The sequence below is a fragment of the Camelus dromedarius genome, chromosome 14 (assembly GCF_036321535.1).
Source record: "Camelus dromedarius isolate mCamDro1 chromosome 14, mCamDro1.pat, whole genome shotgun sequence".
Classification (NCBI taxonomy): domain Eukaryota; kingdom Metazoa; phylum Chordata; class Mammalia; order Artiodactyla; family Camelidae; genus Camelus; species Camelus dromedarius.
Genome location: NC_087449.1, coordinates 33,520,355 through 33,540,192, shown reverse-complemented (window position 1 = coordinate 33,540,192; position 19,838 = coordinate 33,520,355). Strand labels below are relative to the sequence as shown.

The window sequence follows — 19,838 nt, the reverse complement described above, 5'->3', positions numbered from 1 at the left end:
TGAAATACTTTGCAATAGTTTTGATTTAAGAAATATTTATGATTGACTTCATATTTTTATTTCTTAACTAGTTGACTATAATGCCCAAATTCACCCGTTTTTGCTACAGAATTTTTGCCATTGTACTAGAAATTCTGGAACTTTCTATACACATATACACATATTTTTGTCTTTTCTCCTATGTAACTTTTTGTTTGTTTGTTTTGTTTTTGTTTTTATTTTGGGGGGAGGTAATTAGAGTTATTTATTTATTTTTAATGGAGGCACTGGGGATTGAACCCAGGACCTCATGGATGCTAAATACATACTCTGCCATTGAGGTATACCCTCCTCCCTCCCCTGTGTAACTTTGATACAAAAAGAGTTGAAGGCTGAAGATCCGATGACAAGCTTTTAAGAATAGTTGCTATTTCTTGGCTCTCCCTTAACTCTATTAGCTAATAGCACATCAGTTTCCTAGTTTTGTTTGTTTGTTTTTTAAAGAACTGTAAACAAAGAAGAAAGGGGATTTTGTATTTTTAAGAAGAACACAAAATCAGGTCTGGATTTGAACGTCAGCTTTGTTACTATTAAGTCTATAACTTTATTAAGCCTTAGTTTTTCATAAAAACAAATAAAAAGATAATTCTCATTGGGCAACTGTGAAGACTAAATGAGATTACTTCCTTTCTCGCCTGATTTATTGGTCATTTTGTATTAATTAGGATGCCTTCAGCTTCAAGGAACAGAGTACCTGGCCTTCAGTGACTTAGACAAAAATAACATTTATTTCACATAACCAGAAGCCTAAAGATAAAGACTCAGTTCTGTCTGGGTGCAGAGTCAGGATCACTGAAGTTTTCTTGGTTTTCCCGATGTGGTATCAAGATAGTTAACACCGCTCTCAGCATCAAGTCCAACCTGACAACTTCCCAAGTGCAAAGAAACTGGTAGAGGTTAAAATGTGCATTTATTTTATGATTTCATACATTATTAATTTTTCTATATATAATTTTTTCTATATAGCAGCATAATCTCTACTTCTCTTGTATGATAGGTGATAAAGTACAGAATAGAAAAAGTACAAAAAACTCCTTCCCCAAATGGTGTGCCCACTAAGTTCAAATGATCGTCATTTATTATATATTCAGATTAAGTTCCTATGGAAATCACCAAATCCAGTAGATCATGTTTATTCATTCTCTGTCAAGCTCCATTTGCCATGAATATTTTTGACCCTTTTTATTTGATTATTTTAAAGGCCTAAGAAAGCCATTGAGTGTAAGAGTATAGGAAAGAGGAGTTTTTTGAAAGTGGTAAGAATTTCTAAAAGAAAAAAATTAGTTTTTATCTTTATTTGGTTGTTCACAAGCTATATCACACTTTATCCATTACTGTTACTGATGTAGCTGGTTATTTATGAGATGCCACCTGGTTAATGACTGAAGTAGACAGAAAAATAGCCTTTAAAAGCAAAAGTTCTTGAACTGATACTTACAACTTAGATATTTTGTACTTGGGATAGTGTGAAAGATGAGAATAGAATAACATTTTTGAACACTTCCACTTTATGCTAGGCTTATCTAGTTTAACAACACAACTCTCTGAGATACGGTTACAGGGAAGAAAAATGTGCCTCAGAAAGGTTAAGTGACTTGCCTAAATTCTCAGAGTTTATAAGAGTGCATGAATTTTAAAATAAATTTATCCAACTCCAAAGCGTCATGCTCTTTTTACTACATTGGACATAGCAACAAAATTTATCTATACTTGGATTGCTTACTATAAATATAAGTCACTGTCTTTGGGTGAACAGTTTTGGACAATGGTAAAAGATTGGGAATTTGAAAGGAAGACAAAAATGCTGAGTGATTGATGCTGTCAGGTGATGGGGTAGCCTAGCAGAAGTAGCAGCATTTTAGGTTTTAACTTCATCTATGAGGTCTTGAACTACAAATTAGGAAAATAATAACATGGTGCCAAGTCATAGAATGATGAGGGATTTAGTTACAGTAATATATACCACTTCAATTTACTCACATTACTTTTTCTATATTAATTGACTTTAAAAGTATAATTCAAAACAGATGAATTTTTACTAGGTTTGGATAGATGGTGGTTTGAATAGACAGAACACAGAGGAAAACTGTAGGAGAGGTAGTATGGAAAAGAACACTGGAATGGGTCTGAAAAAGCTCTGGGCTTCTGTTTCCCCTGCTGTAAAAGGAGATAATTACATAGATTTTCTCTGTCTTTCCTTGAACCTCTGAAAGAGCTTGTATGAACTGTGTTTAAAATAATGGAAAGCGAAATGCAAAGGTTTGTGCTAGCACTGATTTATCTCTATAAAATCATTGTTAAGCATACTGATTAGCCAAGGTCACTTTGTGGGAAGAATATGCCGTTGAACATTTTGAGATATGTTGTGTTGAAAGTATGTTTTCTGAAAGTCATTTCAGTTCAGCTGGAATGCTGTTTATCACAGTACCCAGTTAAGTGTGTTACACTGAAGTTTTTATTTTGCATTTACTGCTTCCTTTTTGATTCATTTCCAATAGTACTAATTCTTTTAGGCACAGATGATTCATAGTTTAAAGTAGCTTGATGACATGCATAATGTCAAAGTGGTATATTGAAAAGTGATCTAGAATAATTTTTTAATAAAAGTATAGTTTATTTACAATGTAGTTTCTGGTGTACAGCATAGTGATTTGGTTATACATATATACTTACTCATATTCTTATTCATTACAGGTTGTTATAAGCTATTGAATATAGTTTCCTCTGCTATACAGTAGGACCTTGTTATTTATCTACTTTGTATATGATAGTTTGTATCTGCTAATCTAAAATTCTTAATTTATCCCTCCCCCTTTCCCCTTGGTAACCATAGGTTTATTTTCTATGTCTGTGGGTCTGTTTCTGTTTTGAAAATAAGTTCATTTGTGTCATTTTTTTAGATTCGACATACAAGTGATGTCATACAATATTTGTCTTTCTCTTTCTGGCTTACTTCACTTAGAATGACAATCTCCAAGTCCATCCATGTTGCTGCAGATGGTGTTATTTTATGCTTTTTTATGGCTGAGTAGCATTCCATTGTATACATATACCACAGCTTCTTTCTCCAGTCATCTGTCCCTAGACACTTAGGTTTCTTCAGAAGAAAAATCTTTTCAAGTTTTTTTTCTGGATATATGCCCAGGAGTGGGATTTCTGGATCATATGGTAACTCTATTTTTAGTCTTTTAAAGACTCTCCATACTGTTTTCCATAGTGGCTGCACCTAGGATAATTTTTAATATAGTTCTAGAAAGGTTCCTTCCTCTGCATAATGGGATTACAGATATTTAACACATAATGACGACTTATAATTATAAAATGTTATATTTTATATAAATTTATATTTCTGTAACAAAAACTTTAATTTATATAACATTATATATGTTTATGTATAAAATGACAAGGTACAATCAGTATCTAACTCTCTTTTAATTTGAATTACTATTCTGAAGAGGTCAGGAGTAATTCTGTCTACAAAGGTCTTATGAAAGAACTATATAATAATATTTTTGTATTTATATCATTAAACCATATTTTTAGTTTAAGTAAAAATACTTAAAAAAATTAAAGTACCATATTAAAAATAACTGCTCATTTGAAATGGAAAATAAAACACACATTTTGAGATGGGATGAAGAAGCCTAGTATTATTTTTTTAAACAAACTATTATTTGTATCGTGAAATGTGGCAACTTTATGCTTATTTCTGCATATTGCTAGTCCAGCTCCCTGGACATATCCACTTTCAGAAATTAATAGACTTTAAAAAAATTAAAATACAGTTGATACACAGTATTAATTTCAGATGTAGAATATAATGATTCAATATTTTTATAGATTATAATCCATTCAAAGTTATTATTAAAAATGGCTGTATTTCCCTGTGCTATATAACATATTCTTGTAGCTTATTTATTTTACACATAGTAGTTTGTACCTCAATCCCCTGCTCCTATCTTGCCCCTTTCTTCTTCCCTTTCTCCACTGGTAACCACTAGTTTGTTCTCTGTATCTGTGAGTCAGTTTCTGTTTTGTCATGTTCATTCGTTTTAATTTTTGGATTCCACATATGAGTGATTAATACAGAATATTTGTCTTTCTATGTCTGACTCTTTGAAGTAAGCAGAATATCCTCTAGGTCCATCTATGTTGTTATAAATGGTAGAATTTCATTTTTTTCAATTGCTGAGTAATATTCCATTATATATATGCCACATTTTCTTTATCCATTTCTGTGTTGATGAACACTTAGGTTGCTTCCATATCTTGGCTATTGTAAATAATGCTGCTATGAACATTGGGGTGCATGTATATTTTCAAATTAGCATTTTTGTTTTCTTCGGATAGGTACCCAACAGTGGAATTGCTGGACCATATTGTAGTTCTATTTTTAGTATTTTGAGGAACCTCCATATTGTATTCCATAGTGGCTGCACCAATTAACGTTCCCACCAATAGTCTACTAGAGTTCCCTTTTCTCCATACCCTCACTAACATTTGTTATTTGTAGATTTTTTGATGATAGTCATTCTGACAGGCATGAGATGATACCACATTTGGTTTTGATTTGCATTTCTCTGATTAGTGATTTTGAGCATCTTTTCATGTGCCTGTTGGCCATCTGTATATCTTCTTTGGGAAAATGCCTATTCGTGTTTTCTGACCATTTTTTAATTGAGTTGTTTATTTTAATTTTTTTTACTATTGAGTTGTTTGAGATCTTTATATATTTTAGATTAACCCCTTACTGGCCATATCATTTCCAAGTGTTTGGGTTTTTTTTTCCCATTCAGTAGGTTGTCTTTTTTTCTGTTGATGGTTTCCTTTGCTGTAAACAACAACAACAACAACAAAAAGCTTCTAACTTTAATTAGGTCCTATTTGTTTATTTTTTATTTTGTTTGCTTTCCCTTAAGAGACAGATCTGAAAGATATTACTATGATTTGTGTCAAAAGGAGTGTTATGCCTATGTTTTCTTTCAGGAGTTTTATAATTTCCAATTTAGCATTTAAGACTTTAATCCATTTTGACTTTATTTTTCTTTATGATATGAGGAAATATTCTAATTTTATTATTTAACATGCACCTGTTCAGGTTTTCCAGCACCACTTGTTGAAGAGTCTGTCTTTTCTCCATCATATACTCTTGCTTCCTTTGCAGTAGAATAATTTACCGTAAGTGAATGGGTTTATTTCTGGGCTCTCTGTTCTGTTCCATTGATCTATGTGTCTGCTTTTGTGCCAGTAGTACCATGCTGTTTTGGTGAATGTAGCTTTGTAGTATAGTCTGAAGTCAGGAAGCATGTTACCTCCAATTTTGTTCTTTTTTCTTAAGATTGCTTTGGCAATTCAGGGTCTTTTGTGGTTCCATATAAATTTTAGGATTATTTGTTGCAGTTCTGTGAAAAATGTCATGGGTATTTTGATAAGGATTACATTAAATTTGTAGATTGCTTTGGGTAGTATAAATTTTAACAATATTAATTCTTATCCGTGAACAGGGATATCTTTCTGTTTCATTGTATCATCTTCTGTTCCCTTCATCAATATTTTATGGTTTTTAGAATATAGGTTTTTCACTTTCTTGGTTAAGTTAACCTTAGATTTTTGGTTTGTTTTTTGATTTATTTTTAAACAAACTTTTCTTGCTTTCTCTTTCTTGGTTTGTCATCAGTAGCCTTTATTATATTGAAATATGTTACCTTATACCAACTTTAATGAGAGTTGTGGTTTTTTTATGAATGGCTGTTGAATTTTGTCAGATGCTTTTTCTGATCAATTGAGATGATCATGTGCTTTTTATTCTTCCTTTTGTTAATGTGGTGTATCACATTGATTGATTTGCAGATACTGAACCATCCTTGCATCCCTGGAGTAAATCCCACTTGATCATGGTACATGATCCTTTTTATGTTGAATTTGGTTTGCTAATATTTTCATGAGGATTTTTGCATTTATATTCATCAGTGATACTGGCCTGTAATTTTCCTTTTTTTGTAGTGTCTTTATCTGGTTTTGGTATCAGGGTAATAATGGTGGCCTCATAGAATGCATTTAGGAATATTCCCTCCTCTTTGATTTTTTTGGAGTAGTTTGAGAAGGAACGATACTAACTTTTCTTTGTATGTTTGGTAGAATTCCCTTTTGAAGTTGTTTGGTCCTGTGCCTTTGTTTCCTGGGAGCTTTTCTTTTAGTCAGAAATGCAGTTTTACCACTAGTGATTGGTCTGTTAGGACTGTCTGTTTCTTCTTGAATCAGTCTTGGAAGGTTGTGTGTTTCTGTAAATTTGTCCATTTCTTCTAGGATATCCAATTTGTTGATACATAACTGTTCATTGTAGTCTCATGACTATTTTTGTTTGTCTATATCATCAATGTTATTTTTCCCCTTATTTCTTATTTTGTTTTTGAGGGGTCCTCTCCCTTTCTTCTTCATGAGCCTGTCTATTGGTTTGTCAACTTTATCTTTTCAAAAAACCAGTTCTTGGTTTCATTCTTTCTTTCCTCCTTCCTTCCTTCCTTCCCTTCCTTTTCTTTTCTTTACCTTTCTTTCTCTCTCTCTTTCTTTTTTTTTTCTTCCTTTCTTTCCTCTGTTTTATTTAATTCCACTGTAATCTTTATGATTTTCTCTTTTCTAGTGACTTTAGGTTTTTTCTTTTTCTAATTTTTTAGAAGGTAGTTTAGATTATTTGAGATTTTTCTTGTTTCTTGAGGTATGTATCAATATAAACTTCTCTCCTAGAACTGTGTTTGCTGCATCCCATAGATTTTGGAAAGTTGTGTTTTAATTTTCATTTGTCTTGAGGTATTTTATGATTTTCTCTTTGATTTCTTCATTGGTTTTTTAGTAGCATGCTATTTAGTCTCCATATGTTTGTGTTTTTCCCATTTTCATTCCTGTAATTGATTTCTGGCTTCATATTGTGGCTGGAAAAATGCTTGATATAGTTTCTGTCCTCTTGAATTTATTGACATTTGTTTTGTGGCCTAGTATGTGATCTATCCAGGAGACTGTTCTATGTGCACTTGAAAAGAATTGTGTTCTATTATTTTTGGATGGAATGTCTTTTAGATATCCTTTAAGTCCAAGCCATCTAATGTGTCATTTAAGATGATTTTTATCATGAATGGATGTTGAATTTTATCAAATGCTTTTTCTCCATCTATTGAGATGATACTTTCTTTTGTTGATGTGGTGTATCATACTGATTGATTTGTGTATGTTGACCCATCCGTGTGTTCCTGGGATGAATCCAACTTGATCATAGTGTATAATCTTTTCTATGTGTTGCTGAATTCAGTTTGCTAATATTTTGTTGAGACTATTTGCATCTGTTTCATCAGAGATATTGGCCTGTAATTTTCTTTTTTGGTAGTTTTGCCATCAGAGTGATGGTGGCTTCATAGAATAAGTTTGGGAGTGTTCCCTCCTCTTCAGTCTCTTGGAAGAGCTTGAGAAGGATTGGTATAATCCTTCTTTGTATGTTTGTTAGAATTTCCCAATGAAGCCATTCAGTACTGGACTTTTGTTTGCAGAGAGGTTTTTTTGTTTTGTTTTGTTTTTTGTTTGTTTTTTTGTAAACTACTGATTCTCTTTTACTTCTAGTGATCAGTCTGTTCAAATTATCTTTTTCTTCTTGATTCATTTTTGGTGGACTGTATATTTCTAGAAACTTGTCCATTTCTTCTAGGTTGTCCCATATATTGCCATATAGTTGTTCATAGTATTCTCTTACGGTTTTTTGTATTTCTGTGGTGTTGGTTGTAATTTCTCCTGTTTCATTTCATATTTTGTTTGTGTCCTTTCTCTTTTCTTCTTGGTGAGCCCAGCTAGAGATTTGTTGGTTTTGTGTACTCTTTCAAAAAAACCCCAAAAAACTAGCTGTTGATTTGATTGAGTTTTTTTCTGTTTTTTTTTAATCTCTATTTTATTTATATTCTTCCTGATCTTTTATTATTTCTTTCCTCCTGCTGACTTTAGATTTTGTTCTTTTTTTTTCCTCATTTTTTTAGGTGGTAGGTTAGGTTGTTCATTTGAGATTGTTCTTGTTTTTTGAGGAAGGCCTGTATTGCTATGAACTTTCATCTTAGGACTGCTTTTTACCACATCTCATAGATTTTGTGTGGTTGTGTTTTTATTAGTGTATAGAAATATAAGTGGTTTTTGACTCTGTGTCATGCAACTTTGCGGAAATTGTTTATTCTTACATTTTTGTGTGTGTGCAATCTTTAGGTTTTTGTATGTGCCATCTGTGAACAGAAATAACTTAATTTTTTCATTTCTAACTTGAATTCCTTTTATTTAGTTTCCTTGGTTAAACTTCCAATACTGAGTATGAATACAAGTGGCAAAAGCCCACATCCTTGTCTTGTTCCTTTCTTAGAGGAAAAGCTTTCTGTTTTTCACTGTTGCGTATGATGATATCTATAGGCTTTTTAAATGTGGCCTTTATTATGTTGATGTGCTTTCCTTCTGTTCTTCATTTGTTGAGTGTTTTTATCATGTAAGGGTATTGAGTTTTGTTAAATACTTTTTTTGTATCAGTGATCATGGGGATTTTTTTTTCATTCTATTAATGTTGTGTATTACACTGATTTTCGTCTGTTGAACTATCTTTGCACTCAAGGAATAAACCACATATGGTCATAGTATATAATCCTTTTAATGTGCTGCTGAATTTGGCTTGCTTATATTTTATAGAGGATTTTTTGCATCAGTGTTCAGAAAGCATATTGGTCTGTAGTTTTCTTGTAGTGTCTTTGTCTGGCTTTGGTATCAGGGTAATACGGGCGTCACAGAATGAGTTAGGAAATATTCCTTCCCTTTCACTTTTTTGGAAGAATCTGAGAATTGATGTTGTTTAAATGTTTTGTAGAATTTACCAGTGAGACCATCTGATCTGGAGCTTCTCTTTGTTAGGTTATTGCTTAGTATTTGAATTTCTTACTAGTTATAGATGTATTCATATTCCCTTTTTCTTCCTGATTCAGACTTGATAGGTTTTGTGTTTCTAGGAGTTTGTACATTTCTTTTAGATTGGTCACAATTTTTCTAAACCAGAAGAGAATTATTTGAAAAACCCAGATTAGGATATTGAGTCTTAAAAGAATGCTTCCTTTGATAGAACAAATCAGAAGGTGGTTATAGAATGTCAACTAACAAAGTGTCTTTGCTATATAAAACACTCATACAAATTGTTAAAACCGTCACATTTTCAATATATCAGTAGGAAAAAGATATGTTTAAGTGGGTTAGTAAATGGTGGATAAATATTTAAATTTATTAGCTATCAGGAGGTAGAAACTAAAATTTTATGCCTAAATAGCAAGAAATAGAAAATGTTGACAGTACAGAATGCAGGTGATGTTAAGTTGAAACCAGCATGTTTGTGTATTTAAAAAGCCATATGTATCAATTCTTGCAGCTAATAATTCCTTTTGGGGGAAATAATTCCCAATAACAAGAGTTGGGAAAAATGAACAAAAAGATGTTCTTTTTTGTGTTACTTAAAATAGCAAATACATTTGAAATAATTTCTGTCCAAAATTGGATAATGATATAAGTTAAATGTGATAATATAATATGATTCAGCCATTAAAAATAATTATTATAAGGCAGTATGGCAAAGGCTTATGATATGAGTAAAATAAAATACAAACTCATATTTATATTTTGTTTATAATTATAAAGATTATACTTGGGTGTAAGAATAAGTATGTCTAAAAGAAACATGTAAAATTGGAAACAGTTCATTTTAATTGGTGGTATTTTGGGAAATTGCTCTATTTTCCTATTTTCAATTCTTACAGTGTTTCTTAATATTGTTAAATACAACCTTAATAATTGTTAAAAACAATTCAGGATCTATGAAATAGTCTTACCAAGAAAAAAGTCAAACTCAAATCTGAACACATTTCTAGATTTAGCAATCCATTTATAGGACATACAGAGTTAGAGAAACACATTAAACAACACCACAAGTCAATAAGTATAATCCATCAACAGGCTAATGAAAAAAAATCATACCAGTCTCATCAACACATGTAGATAAAGCATTTGACAGAATATAACACCCATTCATAATAAAAACTCTCAGTAAATTAAGAAGATAGAGAAACTTCTCAACATGAACATCTACAAAAAAACTGACAGTTGACATACTTAATAGTGGGACACTTAAAATGTTCCCACTAAGATGAGGAACAAGGCAAGATGTCCCCTCTTACCACTGCTTTTCGTACTGGAAATTCTAGCTAAGTCAGTACTATAGGAAAAGGAGATAAAAGGTATACAGATTAGGAAGAAGGAAATAAACCTGGCTTTGTTGACAGATAGCATGATCACTTATGTAGAAAATCTGAAAATACTGACAAAAAACCTCCTGGAACCACTAATTACAGCAAGGGTGCTGGATATAAGACTAATACAGAAAAATCAGTGCTTTTCTGTATACCAGCAATGAACAAGTGGAATTTGAAATTAAAAACACAATACCATTTATATTAGCACCCCCCAAAACAAAATACTTAATATTAAACTAACAAAATACGTGTATACAAGATTTATGTAAAGAAAACTACAGAACTCTAATTAAAGAAAAAATTTTTAAAAAGACCTAAATAAATGGAGAGAGAATCCATATTCGTGGATTGGAATACCCACTTCTGTCAAGATGTCAGTTTTACAGGTTGATCTGTATATTCAGTGAAATCCCAGTGAAAATCTCAGCAAGTTATTTAGTGTATATCCATGAACTGATTCTGATGTTTATATAGAGAGGCAAAAACCCAGTATAGACTACACAACATTAAAGAAGAACAAAGTTGGAAGACTGGCATTACCAGACTTCAAGACTTACTGTAAAACTATAGTAATCAAGACAGTTTGGATTGGCAAAAGAATAGACAAACATATCAGTGAAACAGAAGAGAGAGGCCAGAAATAGGTCCACAGAAATGCAGTCAACTTATCTTTGACAGAGGAACAGAGGCAATACAATGGACAGAAGATAGTTTTTTTATCAAATGGTGCTGGAACAACTGGACGTCCACATATAACCAGTTGACTCTAGACACAGATCTTAACACTTTACACAAATAGATCAAAGACCTAAATGTAAAATGCAAAAAAAAATAAGACTCCTAGAAGATAATGTAGGAGAAAATCTAGGTGATCTTGGGTTTGGTGATGAGTTTTTGGATATCAAAAGTTCAGTCCATGAAAGTAAGAATTGATAAGCTGGACTTCATTAAAATGAAAATTTTCTGCTCTGTGAAATACCTCGTCAAGAGAATGAAAAGACAAGCCAAAGACTGGGAGAAAATATTTATAAAAGAACATTTCCAATAAAAAAATATTAACCAACATACACAAAGAACTCAATAAGAAAACAACCTAATTTAAAAATGAGCCGAAGACCTTAACAGACACCTCACAAAAGAAGATAACCAGATGGAAAATAAGCATATGAATAGTTGCCTTCATTGTATGTCATAAGGATAATCCAAATTAAGACAGCAGTGAGATACCACTATACACTTAGAATGGCCAAAATGCAGAATGTTGACATCACCAAATGCTGCTGAGAATGTGGAACACTGGGAACTCTCATTTATTGCTGGTGGGAATGCAAAATGGTATAGCTACTTTGTACAACAGTTTGGAAGTTTCTTATAGAGAGAAAACAAGCTTACCATATAATCCAGCAATCTTTCCGTACAGTCCAGCAATCTTCCTTCTAGGTATTTACATAAATGACTTGAAAACTTATATGCCCACACAAAAACCTGTACATAAGTGTTTATAGCCGCTTTATCCACAATTGCCAAACCTTAAAAGCAACCAAGATGCCCTTCAGTAGGTGAATGGATAAATAAACTGTGGTACATTCACACAGTGGAATATTTAGTGCTAAAAAGAAATGAGCTATCAAGCCATGAAAATAAGTGGAGGAATCCTAAATGCGTATTATTAAGTGAAGGAAGTCAATCTGAAAGGGCTCCATATTGTACGATTCCAACTATACTACATTCTGAAAAAGGCAAAATTACGGACATAGTGGAAAAAAAAAGATCGATGATTACAGGGGTTAGTGGAGAGAGAAGCATGCAGAGGCAGAGCACAGATTTTTAGGGCAGTGAAACTACTCTGAATTGTACTATAATGGTGCATGAATGTCATGATACATTTGTTGAAACACAAAGAATTTACAAGACCAAGAGTGAGCTATGAGACTTTGGATGCTAATGATATGTCAGTGTAGATTCATTGATTGTGGGAAAAAAATGTACCACTCTGTTGGGGGATGTTGATAACGGCAGAGGGGGCATGTGGTAGGGAGGTATACCTTCTGGTTAATTTTGCCAGGAACCCAAAACTGTTCTAAAAAATAGTCTATTAAAACATATATGTGACTATTAAAAAATGTTTATACTGCTTGGATATCTGATATTAAGAAACTATTAATACTTAAGGTGTGATAATGGTATTGTTATATTAAAATAGTCCCTGTGTTTCAGCGGTATATACTGAAATATTTAAAGGTTAAATGATATTTGAAATTTATTTCAAAATTATTAAACGGCGGAGAAGTGGGTAAGGATTGGCTTTGATAACTGTTTCACCTGGGTATTAAGCACTTGGAGGTTGGTTATGCTGTTATGTATTCTTTTATATGATTGAAAATTTCTATAATAACAAAATTTTAAAATCAAGAATGGCCAGAATATGGTTATAAAGATAGGGATATATTTTAATTGCTTTCCTTTTACAAATTAGCACTTTTACCCACACATTAAACTTACAGTGCAATGTAAATGTGTTACTTATAAGTTAATAGGAAATATAAAAACTAAGTCATAGTGTATTAAACAGTATGAGTCTGATAGCTTCAAACAAGTCATTTTCTTACAATTCTTTGTTTATATTGCATCACTTGGAAGTAAAGTTGCAAAGTTTAGTTAGAGACCTTTTGTAGCCAGCTCCGCGATAAGCTCTTAAAATGACTCTGATTATTATTATTGTTTTCCAGTAGTAACAGTAAAGTTGGAACAGGTGTTTGGACATAGCTGGGTCAGAATCTGATCAAACTGCTCTAAGTTCTTATTACATTGATTTTGGTATTTGTTAATAAGCAAGAGTAAAGTACTCTTCTGCATTTAAGAATTTTTACAAGTTTTTACTGTCACTCGTCTTTGTGAATGGCTGGATATTGGTCAGTCTCAAGCACTTTCCTGTTTTTTTGTTCTTGCAAGGCAGTTATTTTTGTCATAATTACAGGGCTTTTTGAAGACTTGGGACATCATTTTTTCTACTTTCTAATTTGGAAAGAAATAAGTAAGCATTTGATGATTTGAATTTTCAAGAATTGCAAAGGAGTGTTATTCACACTGTAAGGGTGTATAAATAGGCACAAATGGTACTTAAATATAAAGCTTGTTCATAAATTTGGCAGTAGGATTTGTTACGTGGAAAGCCGTGAATGGGAAATTTTAAAAGAAAAGGGAAATAAGGCACCATCATATATTTAGTACCTATAGCATGCTACATTTTACATATATTATCTAATTTAATCTTCACAAAAGCATTACAAGGAGAATGTTAATATTTTGGTTTTACATAATGAGGAAAAACCGAGGCTCAGAGAGTTAAAATTATTATTCTAAAGTCATTTGGCAAGTGAATGATTAATATTGAGATTGGAACCCAGAAGTGCCACATTAAAGAAAATTATGTGTAAACTCACAAATGGAACATTTTAACCAGTACTTAGCTGGAAATTTTATAGCATATGTATTATAAAGTATCATAGTTTGTTTCTTTACAGTTAGCCAGGTCATATAGATCCTGTCATGTAAGGTCATTCATAACCATTTGGCCTATAAAACTTAAGGTCACTATTTTTAATAAACTGTTAAAATGTGTTTGTCATTGTTAAAGTTGTGAATTTGAGCATGTATGATATAGCCCTTCCCTGATAAGTACACATTAATGTTTGTTCCTCTATTCATGTATTCGTTCTTGCAATAACTTTACTAATCAAGGAAGCAATAAACAAACATTGAGTAACTGTTACTTCAGGGACTGTGTTATCAATACTTTCATTCATTGCTCCATGGAGTTTACATTCTAGTTTGGGAAAAAGGAGAATAAGTTAAATAAATTCAATAGATTATTAGTTGGGATAATGATATATGTATGATACTTCAGCAGTATAATAAGTTCACATTATAAATATATAATTCTCTTTATTTCTAGAACTGACTTTACTTTCTGACTCTGAGCCTTTAGCTCAGAGAACTGGGGAACATACTAAAATGATGTTTGGAATGTGGTGGGATATTTTCAGTGGTCACAATGACTAGGGTTGCTATTGGCATTTACTAATCTGGGACCAGGACTGCTAAGTGTTCTGTGTTAAACAGGACAGTACTGCCCAGTGAAGAGCTGGTCTACCTAACGCATCACGAGTGTCCTTGTTGAGAGACACTGACTAACCTGGCTCATGAAAGACAACTTCATCTTGGTCTTTTAGGCAAATTCAGTATTATCCAACAGTTTAAAATCCAGGATTATTCATCCATTCTCAGTTGGTTCAAGTCTCTTATATTCTGCCCATCTTTTCCATGGTACTAATTCTAATGATCTGAGAATCTTATTACATCATAATCTTTGTCTTTTGGGGAATGAGGGCCAGTGTTCCAGATTTCTCTTCCTTTTTATATTGTGGCACGCTATCTATGTCAGTCATAGACACTGTTCAGTGGCGCTTTTGTGGCATTATACAACGTTTGATTTCATGTAGTTCTCTGGCGTGGGTAATCCCGCAGGAATGCATCCCTTTGCCTGTCTCCCATTTCCTTGCCATTCCAGTTAGTCTCTTGGCAGGTTATCCACTCTTCTAACTAACTTCTGTGCTGTTTTCTAATCCCACTGGGAATGTAAGGGATTCCTTTCACACTATTAAGCCCATGGGATATTGGCAAGGATGGCTGTTCTTGGTTCCTTCAGTTTACCTGCATTATGCTGCCCCCTGGCTTGCTCTTTTAAAAAGATATCTTTGTTTTTTGTTTGTTTTCATCCTTTCTTGAGGTTATCTTCCCAAAGCACAAGTCCTCTGCTTCTGAAAGTTCACAACTGTTATTAGTTTGCTAGGACTGCTGCAACAGAATACCACTAACTGGTTGGCTTAAACAGAGGAAATTTATTGTGTCACATTTTCAGAGGCTAGAAGGCTAAGATCAAGGTGATGACAGGGTTGGTTCCTTCTGCAGACTGTGAGGAAGTCTGTCTCCTTGGTTTAAAGGTGGTCATCTTAATGTTCACATGGTATTCTCCCTGTGGGCATACTGTGTTCAGATTTCTCCTTTTATAAGGTCACCAGTCATCGTGGATTAGGAGCCCACCCTAATGACCTCATTTTAACTTCAGTATCTCTACAGAGGCCCTATCTACAAATGATGTCATATTCTGAAGTATTAGGCATTAAGATTTCATATGTATTTGGGGGAGATACAATTCTACCAATCTAGGTAAAGCCTAGATTACATGATCTTATTTTGCCATGTACTTTTTTTTGAAGCTGGTAACTTTACATTCATTTGTCTAATTATTTGACTTCAGATTATAACCTCTGAAGACTGTAAATTCCACAAAAGCAAGGGCTATATCTGTTTTGTTCACTGTCACACTCAGTGGGGTAGCCTGGTGCCCAGCATATAATCAGGACTCAAATATTTGTGGAGTAAATGAGGGAATGAAGCTTCTTGGTTTTACCTCTTGATTAGAAAGGTTATTGAAGGATTTCAAGATTAATATGATTCAATTTACTTGTTAGAAATTTCTGTTGTTTAGTATTTGTGTGAAAGATGAATTGGAAAGACACATCTGAAGATCAGGAGAACAGATCATTGATTATGATGATTTTTCTAGGCCTCAAATAATAAAGGCTTGCATAAATGCTGCATGGTGATGGAGAGGCAGAGATGGGATTTGGGGAGAACCATTTAAGAGAGAGAACCAACAAGACTTAGTGACTGACTAGGTGTGGTCACAGTATGGAGAAGGAAAAGTCAAGTCCCAAAATGAAATACGTGAATAGTATGAGGCAGTGTTACAAAGTGGTTAAAATCAGAGCCTTTGGAGACCTATTATGCAACTTACTGGCCGTGTAACTGAGCAGTTTTACTTCATATTTGTTTATTTAACTCTGTTAATTATAAATTAATGCCTTTATAAGATTTACTAGTCTAAATTAGATAATACATATATGTAAAGTTTCTAGTATTCATACAGGTTGCTGGGAACTTGAGCAAGTTGTTTAACCATCCAACTTAGAATGATAGAAAATAAGGATAATGTATTCCCTATTTTCCCTACAGCAGAGTTACTTTGAGGATATGAAGCCTCTGGAAACTGCAAATTGGTAGTCATAGCAGCTGAATGTATTAATTATACCTAGTAGAAGAGAAGATGATTGCTCTCACTTTGTCTTTAATAGGACCTCATCTCTTGGTTCATCTTTGTAGGATACAGGATACTTCTTGATCATAAAAACTGAATTAGTAAAATTTACCCTTCTGGGAACAGCTTTCTGCCTGTGCTAAGGGACTGTCACAGGGACTAATGTGATAAGGGACTAATGAGTTCTCAAGAAAATAAATCTTAACAGGAGCTAAGGAGAGTCTTGTTGCCTGGTTTGGAAGGGAGAAGAAGGTTAAGATTATCAGGAGTCAACCCTGGAAAGCAGAATTAAAGTGCTGGAAATTGGCATGGCCAGTTTTTGGTTGCCTGCTCTCATTCCCCATAACTGGGGCTGTGGTTATTTTTATGATTGAGTTGTGTATTTTGGTCTTTCCTGGCCTTTATAGCAAACCAGTGAAAACAGCTGGTATGATTATTATTCCACACATAAGGATTGTTAAAAAAAAAACCCAAAAAACAAAAAAACTCAGAATTCCCAATCTTTATTTCATCTGCTGTATTACCTTTTCAAACAGAAAAAGTAGATGTTACTATTCTAAACGCTCATGTTATATGATATTGGGTATAGGAGTTTTCCCTAAGGGTAGCTCAGATTTTCCCCCCACCCACTGCTTTTTATTTGCTGTGTGATCTTGGCTAAAATTTTTATTTATGAGCCAGCACTTTCACTTTCCTTATTGCCAACAGACATGTTAATCTTGTTCTTGTTTTTGAATTGGGTCTTGTACCCAGGTTCCTCAACTGCATTTTCCTTTGAAGTTTTTAGTATTAGTAAGGTTCCCTGACTATACTGACTAGTTTTGGTCAATATTGGTTAACTCCCTTTATACTGTGATCTGAGGTAAATTTAGTATGTTCTTTTTCCTGCAGGTTTTCTGTGCTTCCTGCTGCAGCCTGAAATGTAAACTGTTATACATGGATAGAAAGGAAGCTAGAGTATGTGTAATCTGCCATTCAGTGCTAATGAATGGTAAGTATTAAAACAAGTTGAATTCACAGTTATTGAGACAGATCAAAAGAATTCCTATAAAAAAGCTACTGATTTTTCCTGCCTTGCTCTACAAGTTGCTCACCTTCTCAAAGGTCCTAACTTTAACTGAAAATTTTGAAAGTATCTTAGTGTTTCAGAATTTCTGTGCCTAAGTTAATGAATAAATGCTAAAGTCAGGTAAGTTTTACAGGTAGAATGGAAATTCTTGTGGAAATCTGGTGCTATGTGGCTGTTAATGTTCCTGTGAAATTACTGGAGTGGGGAGGGGAAGGGGGCTATTAACTACTTAAATGATGAAATATTAAAATTGGGCTTAGGTTTTCCTCTCAACGGGAAGCTCTCTTTCTAGGGAATACCTTAATAATGTAGAACATATTCTTTTAACACCTTGGTTCATTCATCTTGTTAAATATTTTAGCATCTGGGATCGAATAGAAAATTTATCAGTTGTCAACTTAATACTAATTTGTTATAAGAATAATGGTTTTGAATTTTGTTATGTGGTAAAAGATAATGGCCACAAGAAGGTAAATATAGCTTATTCAGTGTTCATCTTTTGCGGGACTGGAAGTGAATTGAAGGGCATTTGAATGAAAATAAAAACCAAAAACCAAACAAAAAACTCCAGAGTATTCTTGTAAAGAGATACAATAAAACTGATCAGGCTCTAGTATTTTCTCTTTGAGTGCATCTTTGTGCAGTTCCCAGAACAGTTACTAATAGTGATAAAATGTTGAACTTGGACACCACTGCTGGCTGTGCCAGGGTAGTGTTGTCTCCTGGAGGCTGAAACTTAATCTGCTCAAGACCCTTCCTGCTCTGTGTGTCTGCGTTGCTCATAGTGATGTTTTCCTGTTGCTGGCTTATTAACCTATTGCATGTCAGTTAATCTGATCTGTTCTAATTTCCTATGATCTGCCCAATTTCCTCCCATTTCTGAATTCTTATAATTTTGATCAAATATGAATTCATTCTCTTTACTCTTAAGGGTCATTTTTCAGATGGTGGTTATTTCACTCAGTGGCTCAATTGATGTTTATTCCTGCTTTCATTTTCGGATATTTATCCACAGATAAGAACATGCTGCTTAATTACAGTACCCAATACCTCTTTTATTTGATGAGGTCTTCCAACTTGATAGCTTTTTTATGTAAACTTGACATAGCTCAAAATGAAGGAAATGGCAGAGGATTCATATGGTATACTTACTTTTTATTAAGCCAGGGATACCCTTAACAGGGGATCCTAAAATAATCTACTTTTCCTGGTTTTTCCAGCATCTTTCCTCTCGCATGGCTTAGCCTGGTCTTTTCTGAATATTTAATTTGATGCTTTTCAGTGTTCCCTGTCCCTGTTTCCCTTTCTCCTTTTCTCTTCCTTCCCTCTTCCTGCCAGTGCTTTCAAAGGAACATAGCTGTTATTTCTAGCTTTGTGCTGCAATTTGGAGGCAATAAATATTCAAAATCTTATGGATCATTCTTTGATGTGGAGTGAAATTTTTAAAAAGATGCTCAAAAAATTGAGTGTTTTCTATTCCTCGGCATGTGATATTACCAGAACCTAGAAGATAAAATTTATATCTTATTTCTGTAACATCTTCCATCCTATTTACTTTAAAGACAATAGTTGATATGTCAGTATTTAGTTAGTAAAATTATAGTGTATACAGAACCTTAACACATTTGTGATCATTCATATTGGTTGATGGCACTTATATGATATTGGCACATTTTCATGTTCAAATGGGTCCTGTGCTTTTGAGACACACCAGAGATGTGAAATGGTTGTTTTTGCTGGATACCTTTACACAGGGTAATGATTGCACAAGAGCAGAATTCACTAACTTGTTGAGATGTGTTCTTCTGAGCTTTAGGCTTCAGAAATTTTCAAATGACTTTCACCTCAACTAAGAAGAGCCTAAAAGTCTAGAAATGAAACCAAAAATATACAATGGAGTTATGCTATTTTAGCCCCTGATTTTGACTTTTAATAAAATTTTATAAAATGCATTGAATATTAAGCCTACCCCACCCCCATTGTCTAAATGCTATCCCAGTTGCAAGTCCTTAATAAGTTTAACGTTGTTTTACTCCCTCTTAAGCAAATTATGTTCTCCTTTAAAGATCCAGGGGCCTAGTCAGTAACTTCAGACTGATCTGCTGTCAGTCTGTATCAGAAGTATCATATAATTCTTATTTGTTGCTTCCAAATAGTTGACTTACCTAAATGGTCTCCCTTATTGTATAAAATCACCTATCTCCTTAATACCTTCACTAGCTGGAAGAGAGACATACTATGAGTGTTAATGAGAAGGAACTACATT

At 33.4% G+C, this 19,838-nt stretch overlaps 1 protein-coding gene across 3 annotated transcripts in view; it reads left to right on the top strand.

Moving 5' to 3' along the window:
- ZFYVE9 (zinc finger FYVE-type containing 9) overlaps window positions 1-19,838 on the top strand; it is a 131,508-nt gene that overhangs the window by 61,394 nt on the left and 50,276 nt on the right. For all 3 annotated transcript variants that reach the window (XM_031465123.2, XM_010984753.3, XM_064493588.1), the window contains exon 5: window positions 17,395-17,494. In XM_031465123.2, coding sequence (XP_031320983.1) covers window positions 17,395-17,494 — 100 coding nt within the window. The remainder of the gene's footprint in view (window positions 1-17,394; window positions 17,495-19,838) is intronic.